This window comes from Coffea arabica, chromosome 11c (genome assembly GCF_036785885.1).
Source record: "Coffea arabica cultivar ET-39 chromosome 11c, Coffea Arabica ET-39 HiFi, whole genome shotgun sequence".
In the NCBI taxonomy this organism is placed as follows: domain Eukaryota; kingdom Viridiplantae; phylum Streptophyta; class Magnoliopsida; order Gentianales; family Rubiaceae; genus Coffea; species Coffea arabica.
In genome coordinates this window covers 6,668,332-6,681,652 of record NC_092330.1, presented here as the reverse complement: position 1 = coordinate 6,681,652, position 13,321 = coordinate 6,668,332, and the positions used below count along the sequence as shown (strand labels likewise).

Below are 13,321 nucleotides of genomic sequence, written 5' to 3'. Positions count from 1 at the left end.
TTCATTGTTGGTGGCCGGGAAGTCAAAGCGGAGGGCGTAGGAGCACACCTCTCCTTGAGGTCCTTCCAGGAGCAGTCCGGCTCCGCAGCCGTCTCCGTTAGAGGATCCATCGACATACAATGTCCACAGGGATGAGGTGGGCATCTCGGCTTTGGTGGAGGTGGACTCCGGACCTTCCGTGAAGGTCAGCTCGGCTAGGAAATCGGCTAGGGCTTGTGCTTTTATGGCGGTGCGTGGCTCGTAGGACAAGTCATATTCTCCCAATTCGACAGCCCACTTGGTGAGGCGACCAGAGGCTTCGGGCCGCACCAATATTTGCCGAATGGGCTGGTCGGTCCTGACGGAGATGGGATGAGCTAGAAAGTAAGGCTTCAATCGCCGAGCTGCGTGGACTAGCCCCAGCACCAGTTTTTTCACTTGAGTGTATCGAGTCTCCGGTCCTCGGAGAGCTCGGCTGACGTAGTAGACTGGCACTTGGGTGCTCTCATCCCGGATAAGAACAGCACTGACAGCCTCGTTGGCTGCGGAGAGATAGAGGTAGAGCTTCTCCTCGGGTCGAGGTGAAGCGAGAGTGGGTAGGTGATGCAAGTACTGCTTCAGCTGGTCGAAGGCAGCCTGACACTCCTCAGTCCAGGCAAATTGGTCAGCCTTCTTCAGCACCTTAAAGAAGGGCAGAGCTTTCTCAGCAGATTGGGACAGGAAGCGGTTCAACGCGGCCAGGCGTCCATTCAACATTTGGACTTCTCGGACGTTCCGAGGTGGGGACATGTCCTGAATGGCCTTGATTTTGTCGGGGTTGGCCTCGATTCCCCGGTGGGAAACCAGATACCCCAAGAATTTTCCCGAGGTGACGCCGAAGACGCACTTCTTGGGATTCAGTTTCATTCTCGAGTCTCGCAGGACCCCGAAGACTTCCCTCAAGTCTGCCAGGAAGGATGAAGTGGCGAGACTTTTGACGAGTATGTCATCCACATAGGCCTCCATATTGCGGCCGATCTGATTCTTGAAGAGTCGGTTGATCAGCCTTTGGTAGGTCGCCCCGGCGTTCTTTAGCCCAAATGGCATGGTGGTGTAGCAATAAACACTTTGGTCGGTGTAGAACGCCGTCTTCTCTTGGTCCTCTTCACTCATTCCTATTTGATGATACCCTTTGAAGGCATCTAGGAAGCAGAGGATCTCATACTCCATCGCCGAGTCGACGAGGGCGTCTATCCTCGGGAGGGGATAGCAGTCTTTGGGGCAGGCCTTGTTGAGATCGGTGAAGTCTACACACATTCTTCATCCACCGGTGTCCTTTTTGACCATAACTGGGTTGGACAGTCAGGTGGGATATTGGATCTCGTGGATCATCTTGGCCGGCAAGAGCTTATCGACCTCATCCGATATGGCCTTGTTACGCTCGGGGCCGAAGTGCCTCCGTTTCTGCCGCACAGGTCGTGCCTGTGGGTTGACGTTAAGTTGATGAATCATGAGGTCGGGTGGCACTCCGACCACTTCATCTGCGGACCACGCGAAGATGTCTCGGTGGTCCTTGATCAGGGAGATCATTTCTTCTTTCAGGGGTGAGGGGAGTCCGGCCCCTACTTGGACCACTTGGTCAGGTTTGGCTTCATCCAAGACCACTTGTTCCACCTCATCCCCGGGCTCAAGCCTGCCGGGTTCTCCTGCCTTGTGAGGGTCGATACAGTCTATGGAGAGGACAGCCGGCCTCTTTTCTTCTGACCTCGGTGGGGGCTGAGGTCCGACTGCAGTTTGGATGGTGGGGAGGTAGAATTCTCGGGCGGCGCCCACGTCGCTGCTCACCTCGGCCACCCCCGCAGGTGTTGGGAATTTGAATCTCAAGTGGTAGGTTGAGTACACAGCTCTCAAGGCATTGAGCGTGGGCCGGCCTATCAGCATGTTGTAAGGGGAGTCCGTTTTGATCACAGCAAAGCTGATAGGCACAGTTCGGCAACGGGGATGACGCCCGATAGTCACCATTAAATTCACCATGCCCTCCGGGTGGACGACGTGTCCCCCGAAGCCGACAAGGGGAGTTCTGACCGGAGTGAGTTGTTCCCGGGTTAGCTTCAAACTCTCGAAATTTCGGTAGTACAGGACGTCTACCGAGCTTCCGGGGTCAACGTAGACTTTTTTGACTATATAATTATTTGTAAGGACCTCGATCACGAGGGTCTCGTGATTGCTGGAGGCAGCAGGGACAGGGTCGCGGGGACCATAAGTTATCACCTCGGACAGCCTCGAGCTCGGCTCGGCCACATCCATGCCGGCTTGGCGGTAGGTCCGCTTTCGGGAGTTCTGGCTGTCTCCTCCTGTGGGGCCACCTGAGATGGTGTTGATCACCCCGACAATGTTTGGGCCGTAGCCTGGTGATCCGTCACGTGGAGGCCTCTGATCCCCCTTGTGGTCCTCAGGACCTCGGCAATTAAGCTTGGTGTCCCGCCTGTCTTCTCGACGAGGACCTCGGCTCTCCCTGTGGGAGGCACTTCGGCCGAAGCCTCCATCTTTGCGGACAAATTGTTTCAAGTGTCCCTGTCGAATCAGGTTTTCGATCTCTCGCTTCAGATCGTTGCAATCTTCGGTCTCGTGCCCAACGTCTCGGTGGTAGGCACAGTAGAGGTTGGAGTTCCTCTTATCTCTCCTCCCAGAGATCTCAGGAGGAGTTCGGCCGAGGTGATTCTGTCTCATCACGGCCAAGGCATGAGATCGGTTGGAATTGAGAGGTGTCAGCTCAGCGTCCGAGGTGGACGATCGGCCTCTCACGATCCGGTCGAAGACACTCCGGCGGTGTCGGAGTGGGTTTGAAGTGCTACTTGGGCCGGGTTCACCTCGGCCAGTGTCTTTCCTCCTCCGGGGATCTTGCCCCGTACGAGATGCTTGGGCTTCTCGCTTCATGCGGTTCACATCCTCATTTCGGATTCCCTGGTCCACTCTATCCCAGAGTTCCCGAAGTGTACGAGGGTACTCCCGATGGATTTCAGTGTTGAATATTCCCGCCACCAATCCGTTGGTAAAGGCCGCGATAGTTACCTGCTCGTTCTGGTCAGGTATCTGCACATTCTTCTCGTTGAACCTTTGAGTATACGAGCGAAGGGACTCGCCCTGACCCTGTTGCAGGTTCAAGAGGTATGCTGAAGTTTTGGTGATTGGTCGAGATGATACAAAGCGGTGGATGAACCGGTCTATCAGCTCGTCCAGGGAGGAAATGCTCCCTGGTTCCAGACTCCAGAACCACTTCCGGGCAGTCCCATGTAGGAAGATGGGGAAATTTCGGCAGATCACAGCGTCGGGGACGCAGTAGAGTCGGAATGCGGAGATGAAGGCGCGGAGGTGATCCTCGGGGTCATTTCGGCCATCGTAGGTGTGCAAGTTTGGGAGCTTGAAGTTCGGGGGCACCATCTCCCCGTTGATGTCATCCGTAAAGGGCGGAGCCCTCATGTAGTCAGAAGCTAGACCCCCGGGGCGCCGAGGTGGGTCCTCAGCTCGTTTCCCTAGCAGTCCCCGGGAAAACGCCCGGGAGATGGAGGCAAGTTTAGAGGTCGCCTTGGAGGAGGCGCGCGTGAAGGTACTCCGTGAGAGACGCCCCTCATCAGAGTCCTCATCTGAGGGTACCTCAGGGGACTTCGTCGGCCTCCTCTTGGAAGACTCGGCCTTTTCTTTCCCCTGCCTTTTGAGGTACCTTCCTAACTTCTCAAAAATGGTAGGGTTGTGCGATACGAACTCGGCCATCTTGGCGATGACGTCTTCATTGTTGGGCTGGGTCCTTTGGGACCCTGGTTCTTCAGAGATGCGGTCTTGCTGGGCTCCCGAGGTCTGCCCAGCCCCGTTTGAGGGAACTCTTCCGCTTCTGGAGCGCGTGGATCTCATTTTTAGTAGTGGTCTCGTTCCCACAGACGGCGCCAATTGAGGAGGTGATTTTTGGCTGGTAACTAAACCGACCTGGATCAGTCCTCTCTGAGATGAAGTGAGGTGAACTCCTGTGTCCGAAGTGAACCTCCTTGTCCGAAGTGAGTGGCGGGGCTTCTCCCCTGGTATCACTCCGACGATCAAGTTAGTATGAGAACGAAAATAATGAGAATGAGTTAATGAACAGTGTTTGCTTACTTGTTGGGAGTGTGAATGAGGTATTTATAGAAGAGTAGTGGTCAAGACGGAAGGCTCATGCTAGCGGGACCCACTCTCTGGAATTACGGCTCTGTCTCCTGTCAGGAGGTCTGACTCTGACACTGTAGCCGCCTGGGAGTGATGACGGAGGGTATGGTGCAGGTGCCATTAAGTGCCTCCAGTGCTTTTCAGATAAAGTGCTGGTCCTGGATGATGTCAGGTGGGTTGACATCATTAGCGTGCAGTCGAGGTGGATGTGCCGAGGTCGTCCACACGGTAGACTAGGGATGTAGCCGAGCTCAGGGGTTACGCTCAAGATAGGGATGAGCTCTCATGAGGGATGAGGCTCGGGTTCACCTCGGACACGCGGGGTGGCCGAGGTGAGCATCCTCACCAAGCATGAGTTATTCATCACAAAAGAGAACGAGTGCGATAAAATACACACTTGAGGATGCTCACCTCGGCCACCCCGCGTGTCCGAGGTGAACCCGAGCCTCATCCCTCATCAGAGCTCATCCCTGTCTTGAGCGTAACCCCTGAGATCAGCTACATCCCTAGTCTACCGTGTGGACGACCTCAGCACATCCACCTCGGCACATCCACCTCGGCTGCACGCTGATGATGTCAACCCACCTGACATCATCCAGGACTAGCACTTTATCTGAAAAGCACTGGAGGCACTTAATGGCACCTGCACCATACCCTCCGTCATCACTCCCAGGCGGCTACAGTGTCAGAGTCAGACCTCCTGACAGGAGACAGAGCCGTAATTCCAGAGAGTGGGTCCCTCTAGCATGAGCCTTCCGCCTTGACCACTACTCTTCTATAAATACCTCATTCACACTCCCAACAAGAAAGCAAACACTGTTCATTAACTCATTCTCATTATTCTCGTTCTCATACTAACTTGATCGTCGGAGTGATACCAGGGGAGAAGCCCCGCCACTCACTTCGGACAAGGAGGTTCACTTCGGACACAGGAGTTCACCTCACTTCATCTCAGAGAGGACTGATCCAGGTCGATCTAGTTACCAGCCAAAAATCAGCTCCTCAATTGGCGCCGTTTGTGGGAACGAGATCACTACTAAAAATGAGATCCACGCGCTCCAGAAGCGGAAGAGTTCCCTCAAACGGGGCTGGGCAGATCTCGGGAGCCCAGCAAGACCGCATCTCTGAAGAACCAGGGTCCCAAAGGACCCAGCCCAACAACGAGGATGCCATCGCCAAGATGGCCGAGTTCGTATCGCACAACCCTACCATTTTTGAGGAGTTAGGAAGGTACCTCAAAAGGCAGGGGAAAGAAAAGGCCGAGTCTTCCAAGAGGAGGCCGACGAAGTCTCCTGAGGTACCTTCAGGTGAAGACTCCGATGAGGGGCGACTCTCTCGGAGTACCTCCAGGCGCGCCTCTTCCAAGGCGACCTCTAAGCTTGCCTCCATCTCCCGGGCGTTTTCCCGGGGACTACTAGGGAAACAAGCTGAGGACCCACCTCGGCGCCCCGGTGGACTAGCTTCTGACTACATGAGGGCTCCGCCCTTTACGGATGACATCAACGGAGAGATGGTGCCCCCGAACTTCAAACTCCCAAACTTGCACACCTACGATGGCCGAGGTGACCCCGAGGATCACCTCCGCGCCTTCATCTCCGCATTCCGACTCTACTGCGTCCCCGACGCTGTGATCTGCCGAAATTTCCCCATCTTTCTACATGGGACTGCCCGGAAGTGGTTCTGGAGTCTGGAACCAGGGAGCATTTCCTCCCTGGACGAGCTGATAGACCGGTTCATCCACCGCTTTGTATCATCTCGACCAATCACCAAGACTTCAGCATACCTCTTGAACCTGCAACAGGGTCAGGGCGAGTCCCTTCGCTCGTATACTCAAAGGTTCAACGAGGAGAATGTGCAGATACCTGACCAGAACGAGCAGGTAACTATCGCGGCCTTTACCAACGGATTGGTGGCGGGAATCTTCAACACTGAAATCCATCGGGAGTACCCTCGTACACTTCGGGAACTCTGGGATAGAGTGGGCCAGGGAATCCGAAGTGAGGATGTGAACCGCATGAAACGAGAAGCCCAAGCATCTCGTACGGGGCAAGATCCCCGGAGGAGGAAAGACACTGGCCGAGGTGAACCCGGCCCAAGTAGCACTTCAAACCCACTCCGAGACCGCCGGAGTGTCTTCGACCGGATCGTGAGAGGCCGATCGTCCATCTCGGACGCTGAGCTGACACCTCTCAATTCCAACCAATCTCATGTCTTGGCCGTGATGAGACAGAATCACCTCGGCCGAACTCCTCCTGAGATCCTTGGGAGGAGAGATAAGAGGAACTCCAACCTCTACTGTGCCTACCACCGAGACGTTGGGCACGAGACCGAAGATTGCAACGATCTGAAGCGAAAGATCGAAAACCTGATTCGACAGGGACACTTGAAACAATTTGTCCACAAAGATGGAGGCTTCGGCCGAAGTGCCTCCCACCGGGAGAGCCGAGGTCCTCGTCGAGAAGACAGGCGGGACACCAAGCTTAATTGCCGAGGTCCTGAGGACCACAAGGGGGATCAGAGGCCTCCACGTGACGGATCACCAGGCTACGGCCCAAACATTGTCGGGGTGATCAACACCATCTCAGGTGGCCCCACGGGAGGAGACAGCCAGAAATCCCGAAAGCGGACCTACCGCCAAGCCGGCATGGATGTGGCCGAACCGAGCTCGAGGCTGTCCGAGGTGATAACCTATGGTCCCCGTGACCCTGTCCCCGCCGCCTCCAGCAATCACGAGACCCTAGTGATTGAGGTCCTCACCAATAACTACATAATCAAAAAGGTTTACGTTGACCCCGGAAGCTCGGTAGACGTCATGTACTACCGAACTTTCGAGAGTTTGAAGTTGACCCGGGAGCAACTCACTCCGGTCAGAACTTCCCTTGTCGGCTTCGGGGGACACGTCGTCCACCCGGAGGGCATGGTGAATTTAATGGTGACTATCGGGCGTCATCCCCGTTGCCGAACTGTGCCTGTCAGCTTTGCTGTGGTCAAAGCGGACTCTCCTTACAACATGCTGATAGGCCGGCCCACGCTCAATGCCTTGAGAGCCGTATATTCCACCTACCACCTGAGTTTCAAGTTTCCAACGCCAGAGGGGGTGGCCGAGGTGAGCAGCGTCGTGGGCGCCGCCCGAGAATGCTACCTCGCCACCATCCAAACCGCAGTCGGACCTCAGCCCCCGCCGAGGTCAGAAGAAAAGAGGCCGGCTGTCCTCTCCATAGACTGCGTCGACCCTAAAAAGGCAGGAGAGCCCAACAGGCTTGAGCCTGGGGATGAGGTGGAACAAGTGGTCTTGGATGAAGCCAAACCAGACCAACTGGTCCAAGTAGGGGCCGGACTCCCCTCACCCCTGAAAGAAGAAATGATCTCCCTGATCAAGGACCACCGAGACATCTTCGCGTGGTCCACAGATGAAGTGGTCGGAGTGCCACCCGAGCTCATGACTCACCAACTCAACGTTAACCCACAGGCCCGACCTGTGCGGCAGAAATGAAGGCACTTCGGCCCCGAACGCAGCAAGGCCATATCGGACGAGGTCGACAAGCTCTTGCCGGCCAAGATGATCCACGAGATCCAATATCCCACCTGGCTGTCCAACCCAATTATGGTCAAAAAGGACACCGGTGGATGGAGAATGTGTGTAGATTTCACCGACCTCAACAAGGCCTGCCCCAAAGATTGCTATCCCCTGCCAAGGATAGACGCCCTCGTCGACTCGGCGATGGGGTATGAAGTCCTCTGCTTCCTAGATGCCTTCAAAAGGTATCATCAAATAGGAATGAGTGAAGAGGACCAAGAGAAAACGGCGTTCTACACCGACCAAGATACTTATTGTTATACAACCATGCCATTCGGGCTAAAGAACGCCGGGGCGACCTACCAGAGATTGATCAATCGCCTCTTCAAAAACCAGATCGGCCGTAATGTGGAGGCCTACGTGGACGACATCCTTGTCAAGAGCCAGGCCACTTCGGCCTTTTTATCCGATTTGAGGGAAGTCTTCGGTGTCCTGCGGGATTCGAGGATGAAATTGAATCCAAAGAAGTGCGTGTTCGGCGTCACCTCCGGAAAATTCTTGGGGTATCTGGTTTCCCGCCGGGGAATCGAGGCCAATCCCGACAAGGTCAAGGCCATTTAAGATATGTCCCCACCTCGGAACGTCCGAGAAGTCCAAAGATTGAATGGACACCTGGCCGCGCTGAATCGCTTCCTGTCCCAATCCGCCGAGAAAGCTCTGCCCTTCTTCAAGGTGCTGAAAAAGGCTGACCAATTTGCCTGGACTGAGAAGTGTCAGGCTGCCTTCGACCAGTTGAAGCGGTACTTGCATCACCTACCCACTCTCGCTTCACCTCGGTCCGAGGAGAAACTCTACCTCTATCTTTCCGCAGCCGACGAGGCTGTCAGTGCTGTTCTTATCCGGGATGAGGGCACCCAAGTGCCAGTCTATTACGTCAGCCGAGCTCTCCGAGGGCCGGAGACTCGATACACTCAAGTGGAAAAACTGGTGCTGGTGCTAGTCCACGCAGCTCGGCGATTGAAGCCTTACTTTCTAGGTCATCCTATCTCCGTCAGGACCGACCAGCCCATTCGGCAAATATTGGTGCGCCCCGAGTCTTCCGGTCGCCTCACCAAGTGGGCTGTCGAATTGGGAGAGTATGACCTGTCGTATGAGCCCCGCACGGCCATAAAAGCTCAAGCTCTGGCTGACTTCCTTGCTGAGCACACCTTCACGGAAGGTCCGGAGTCCACCTCAGCCTTAGCCGAGGTGCCCACCCCCTCCCTGTGGACATTGTATGTGGATGGATCCTCTAACGGAGACGGCAGGGGAGCCGGACTTCTCCTGGAAGGACCTCAGGGAGAGGTGTGCTCCTACGCCCTTCGCTTTGGCTTCCCAACCACCAATAATGAAGCCGAGTACGAGGCCTTAATTGCTGGACTCCAGCTGGCCCGAAGGCTCGGCGCCCAGCAAATCCACGTCCGCAGTGACTCCCAACTTGTTGTGCGCCAAGTTCTTGGTGAGTATGAGGCCAAGGATGAGACCATGCAACGATACCTCTCCAAGGTTCACCAGCTCACCGCGTACTTCGAGTCTTTCGAAATCCAAACAATACCCCGGTCCCAGAATAAACGAGCCGACGCCTTGTCCCGGCTGGCTTCCACCTCATTCTCTGACCTCAACAAAACAGTTTTGGTGGAAGTCCTGAGTGAACCAGGATACATGGAAGAGGTGGCCTGCCCCGTCCACTCCGAAGATACTTGGATGACCCCGTTCATCCTCTTCCTGAGTCAGGGAACCCTTCCCGAAGACCGAGCCGAGGCGAGAAAGATACAACGCAAGGCTGCTCGGTATGCACTTCGTGATGGGGAACTGTACAAGCGCTCCTACCTCGGCCCCTGGCTGAGGTGCGTCACCCCCGAGGTCGGACGTCATATCCTCCACGAGATCCACGAAGGCCTGTGCAGAGCTCACGTCGGCCACAGGATGTTAGCCAAGAAGACTATACTCCTTGGATACTTCTGGCCATCACTTCGGCAAGACGCCTAGGACCTCGTTTTCGGCTGTCCTTCCTGCCAAGTTCACGCACCCGAGCATCACCAGCCCTCTAATTTCATGGTCCCCATCACTTCACCCTGGCCGTTTGAGCAATGGGGGACAGACATCATAGGTCCTTTCCCTAAAGCCGTCGGGGATTATACCTTCTTGGTGACCGCTGTGGATTACTTCACTAAGTGGGTCGAGGCCGAGCCACTTCGGACCATCTCGGGGCTGGCCATTCAAAAATTCTTTTGGAAATGCATTATTTGCCGCTTCGGCATACCCCAGGTCATCATCTCGGATAATGGAAGGCAATTTGCCGAGAACCCCTTTAAATCCTGGTGCGCAAACCTCGGCATCAAACAACACTTCACTTCGGTAGGCCACCCTCAGGCCAATGGTCAAGCAGAAAACTTCAACCGGACTCTCCTGCATGGCCTCAAGACCCGACTACACCGAGTTGGGTCATCTTGGGTGGAGGAACTGCCCAGTGTCTTGTGGTCATATCGGACCACGCCGAGGTCAGCGACGCAAGAAACCCCATTCTCCCTGACCTACGGCGCCGAGGCTGTCATCCCGGCTGAGATCCTTACTCCCAACCCTCGGCTGGCAGCCTATGCCGCCGAGGTGAACGACGAAGAGAGGCTGCTAGACCTCGACCTCGTCGAAGAACGAAGGGACCTCGCCTCAGCCCGGATAGCTTCATACAAGAACACACTGGCACACTATTACAATGCCCGTGTCAGACATCGTAGATTCCGTCCTGGAGACTTGGTTCTCAGGAAAAATTCAGTCAGCCGAGCTGAGCCGCAAGGGAAATTATGCCCGAAATGGGAAGACCCTTACCGAGTTGTGAAATCTGACCCTAAAGGGTATTGTAAACTGAGTTACCGAGATGGCTGATTAGTGCCGAGGTCTTGGCACGCCGAGAACCTTAGGTTGTATTATGCTTGAAGTTGTGACTTCATTCAGTTATTTCATCAAAGTTGACTTCATCCAGTTATCTTGTCAAGTTATGACTTCAGCTATTTAGTTATTTTTCAATAATATGATGCCCAGCATCCGTTATTAAAAAATAAGGGGGACAAACAAGGGATGAAGTAAAAGTAAGAAACAAAAAGCGCTGAGATGAGAAGAAAAAGGCTTTCATTCAATAGAAAAGAGTGCTACAAAAAATACAAGGCTGAGGTCCGAATGCTACTAAGCACTCTCCACCTCGGCCACCCCCTAAAGCCTATGAGCCTAGATCCCCGTCTCGGCTCCATCTCCGGTCTTGGCTCCCTCCTGGGCAGCCTTCTCTTCGGCCTCTTATCCGCCGGGGTGTTCATCTCCATGCTCTTTGCCGATGTCCCCTCCGACTCCGTCCCCTCCGGCTTCGTCTCCCTCAGCATCCTCTCCTCCAGCTTCTTCTACCTCCACCTCCTCGAACACTTCGTCGAGTTCGGACAGCCACTTGTTGAACTCGACCTGGATTTCGGCCAAGTTCCTTCCTGTCTGGATGCCTTCGGCCATCCGATCGCATAGCTCCTTGGAGTCCTCGTTATAGCTGGCATGGTTTTTCAGAGACTCCAAGACTTCGGAGGGGAGGTGAGCCGCAGCCTCATCTATGGCTGAGGTAAAGCCAAACATGAAGTTCGGTGTGAGTAGCTGCCCGAGATCTTTGATGAAGGTCTCGGACCTTCGAAATGTGTCCACCGCCGAGGCCCTAGCACTGTTGAGAGCTTGTTCATGGGACTTTTTCACCTCCTCCCCCCTCTTCTGCTCTTCCTCGAGGGTCGATCTGAGGCTGTTGACAGTGGCCACGGCCTCCTCATCCTTCGCCTCGGCCTCCTTATGCCGCCTTTCAAGCTCGGCCTTCTCAGACTCGGACACCGCCAATTTTTTCTCCAACTTGGAGATCTGATTCTGTAGCTTGCCGGTGTCCTGCTCATCGACCAGAGCACAATATCGGTGTGTCATCTCGGCCGCAAAGGCTGAGGTGGAAGCCGTGGTCACCATAAGACTTTGCACCAGCTCGGCGGGGGAAAGTTTCTTCATGAACTCCAAATCCCTTGGCAAGGGGGAGTGCATGACTAGTTCTCGGGCAACCCGAGGATTCTGGCACCTGTCGTTGACCGAAATCTTCCAGTCCGGACACCAATGCCCGCCGGGGTGCGTTTTATCTTCCCCGGGAAACACCGGGGGGCTATGGAAACGATTCCATAGCGAGGTCCCCGAAACTGGATTGACCGGAGCCTTTAACTGCTTGCCTCGGCCATGAGGAGGCGGAAGTGCCGCGACGGCTCCAAAGGGCACCCCCTCTGGCACAGACGAGGTGGACCCGGTAGCCGCGGCGGCTGAGCTGCTTTGGCCTGCCGGGGTGGGAGTACTTTTGGCTGCCGAAGTCTGGATAGCCAATCCTTGTGACTTCTTCTTCTTTGGCGGAGGTGCCGATGTCTCGTCAGTGCTCTTCCTCTTCTGCCTCTTGGCCACTTCGGACGAGCCAGAGACGACGAGGTCGGACAGTTTAGTCACTGCACAAGAAATAAATATTATCATATGCTTTAGCCGAAATGAAAAAAAAAAGTCATGAAAGAAAATTACAAGGCTTCTTAAGTTCAGTGGAAAAGAAGGGAGTTTTGGTAGTATTGATCACGGCTCGACTTATCCCCCCATCCACGAGCACGGTTTCGGGGTAGTTATGGCTGAACAGCCGAAGTCCCGACTTCATCAACTTCTGGAAGGACTCCTCTTCGGCATCCCCCGCAGAGGGGTCGGTCTTCGCTTTAATTGGCCTCCACCAAAAACCCCTCGGGAAATCCACTCCGGACACGAAGAAGTAGTCGCGCTTCCAGTTCTTGATCGAGCTGGGAGCACCGATCACCAACTTCGGGATGGCATTGTTCCTGTTGCCAACATAAAACCATCCCTTATCCGTCGCGTGCGCCTTGAGGGTGTAGCATCGGCGGAAGAGATCGACGGAGGGAGTCACCTCCTGATGTCGGCACAGCATCTCAAACCCCACAATGATGCGGATCGCATTCGGGGTGAGCTGGGTGATTCTCACCCGGAAGTGACGAAGTAAGTCCCGGAAGAACCTCGACGTCAGCATCCTCAGCCCGGCCTCCAGCTGTTGAACGTAGATGGCCACCATGCCAAAGGGGGGCTCCGCGGCTGTGTCATCCACCTCGGGCGGCAAAATTTCGTACCACGGCCGGAAGGGGTACTTGTCTACCACCTTCACGGCCCTATCTCTTCCTACGCGACTCCTAAACTTCGGGATCTGGCCGAAGTCGATGTTGGCTGCGTCCACTGGAGCAACTGGCTCCGGTACGCCCTCGTCAGGGGGTATCTCGGTCCCGAGTTCGGTATTGTATTCGACCTCGGAGCCACCCTCGCTCATCTCGGACGATTCCAATCCCGAGTCTGCCTCGCCGACTCTCACTTCGGTTGATCCTTCTTCAGAACTCGGTGTCGACCCCTCCGAGCTGGATGTCGTCGCTTCTTCTTCTGGACCCGGCCTCACCTCGGTCTGGTAGCTCGGTGTCACGGTCTCCTTGTGGGTTTTAGTCGTTTTGGCCATGAGTGAAAGACGAGATAAGAAAGAAAAGGGATACTTACTATTGTCTACGGAACTGGACGAAGTGGATGACT

The 13,321-nt window shown here is 55.1% G+C and overlaps 2 protein-coding genes across 2 annotated transcripts; one reads left to right on the top strand and one right to left on the bottom strand.

Moving 5' to 3' along the window:
- Positions 1-1,320: 1,320 nt before the first annotated feature.
- LOC140016444 (uncharacterized) lies at positions 1,321-3,729 on the bottom strand. The gene has a single exon (XM_072069965.1). It carries the CDS (start codon positions 3,727-3,729, stop codon positions 1,321-1,323), a length of 2,409 nt encoding a protein of 802 aa, XP_071926066.1.
- A 4,564-nt stretch (positions 3,730-8,293) lies between these two features.
- On the top strand, positions 8,294-9,697 carry LOC113715875 (uncharacterized). Its single transcript, XM_027240177.2, has one exon. It carries the CDS (start codon positions 8,294-8,296, stop codon positions 9,695-9,697), a length of 1,404 nt encoding a protein of 467 aa, XP_027095978.2.
- Positions 9,698-13,321: the final 3,624 nt, after the last annotated feature.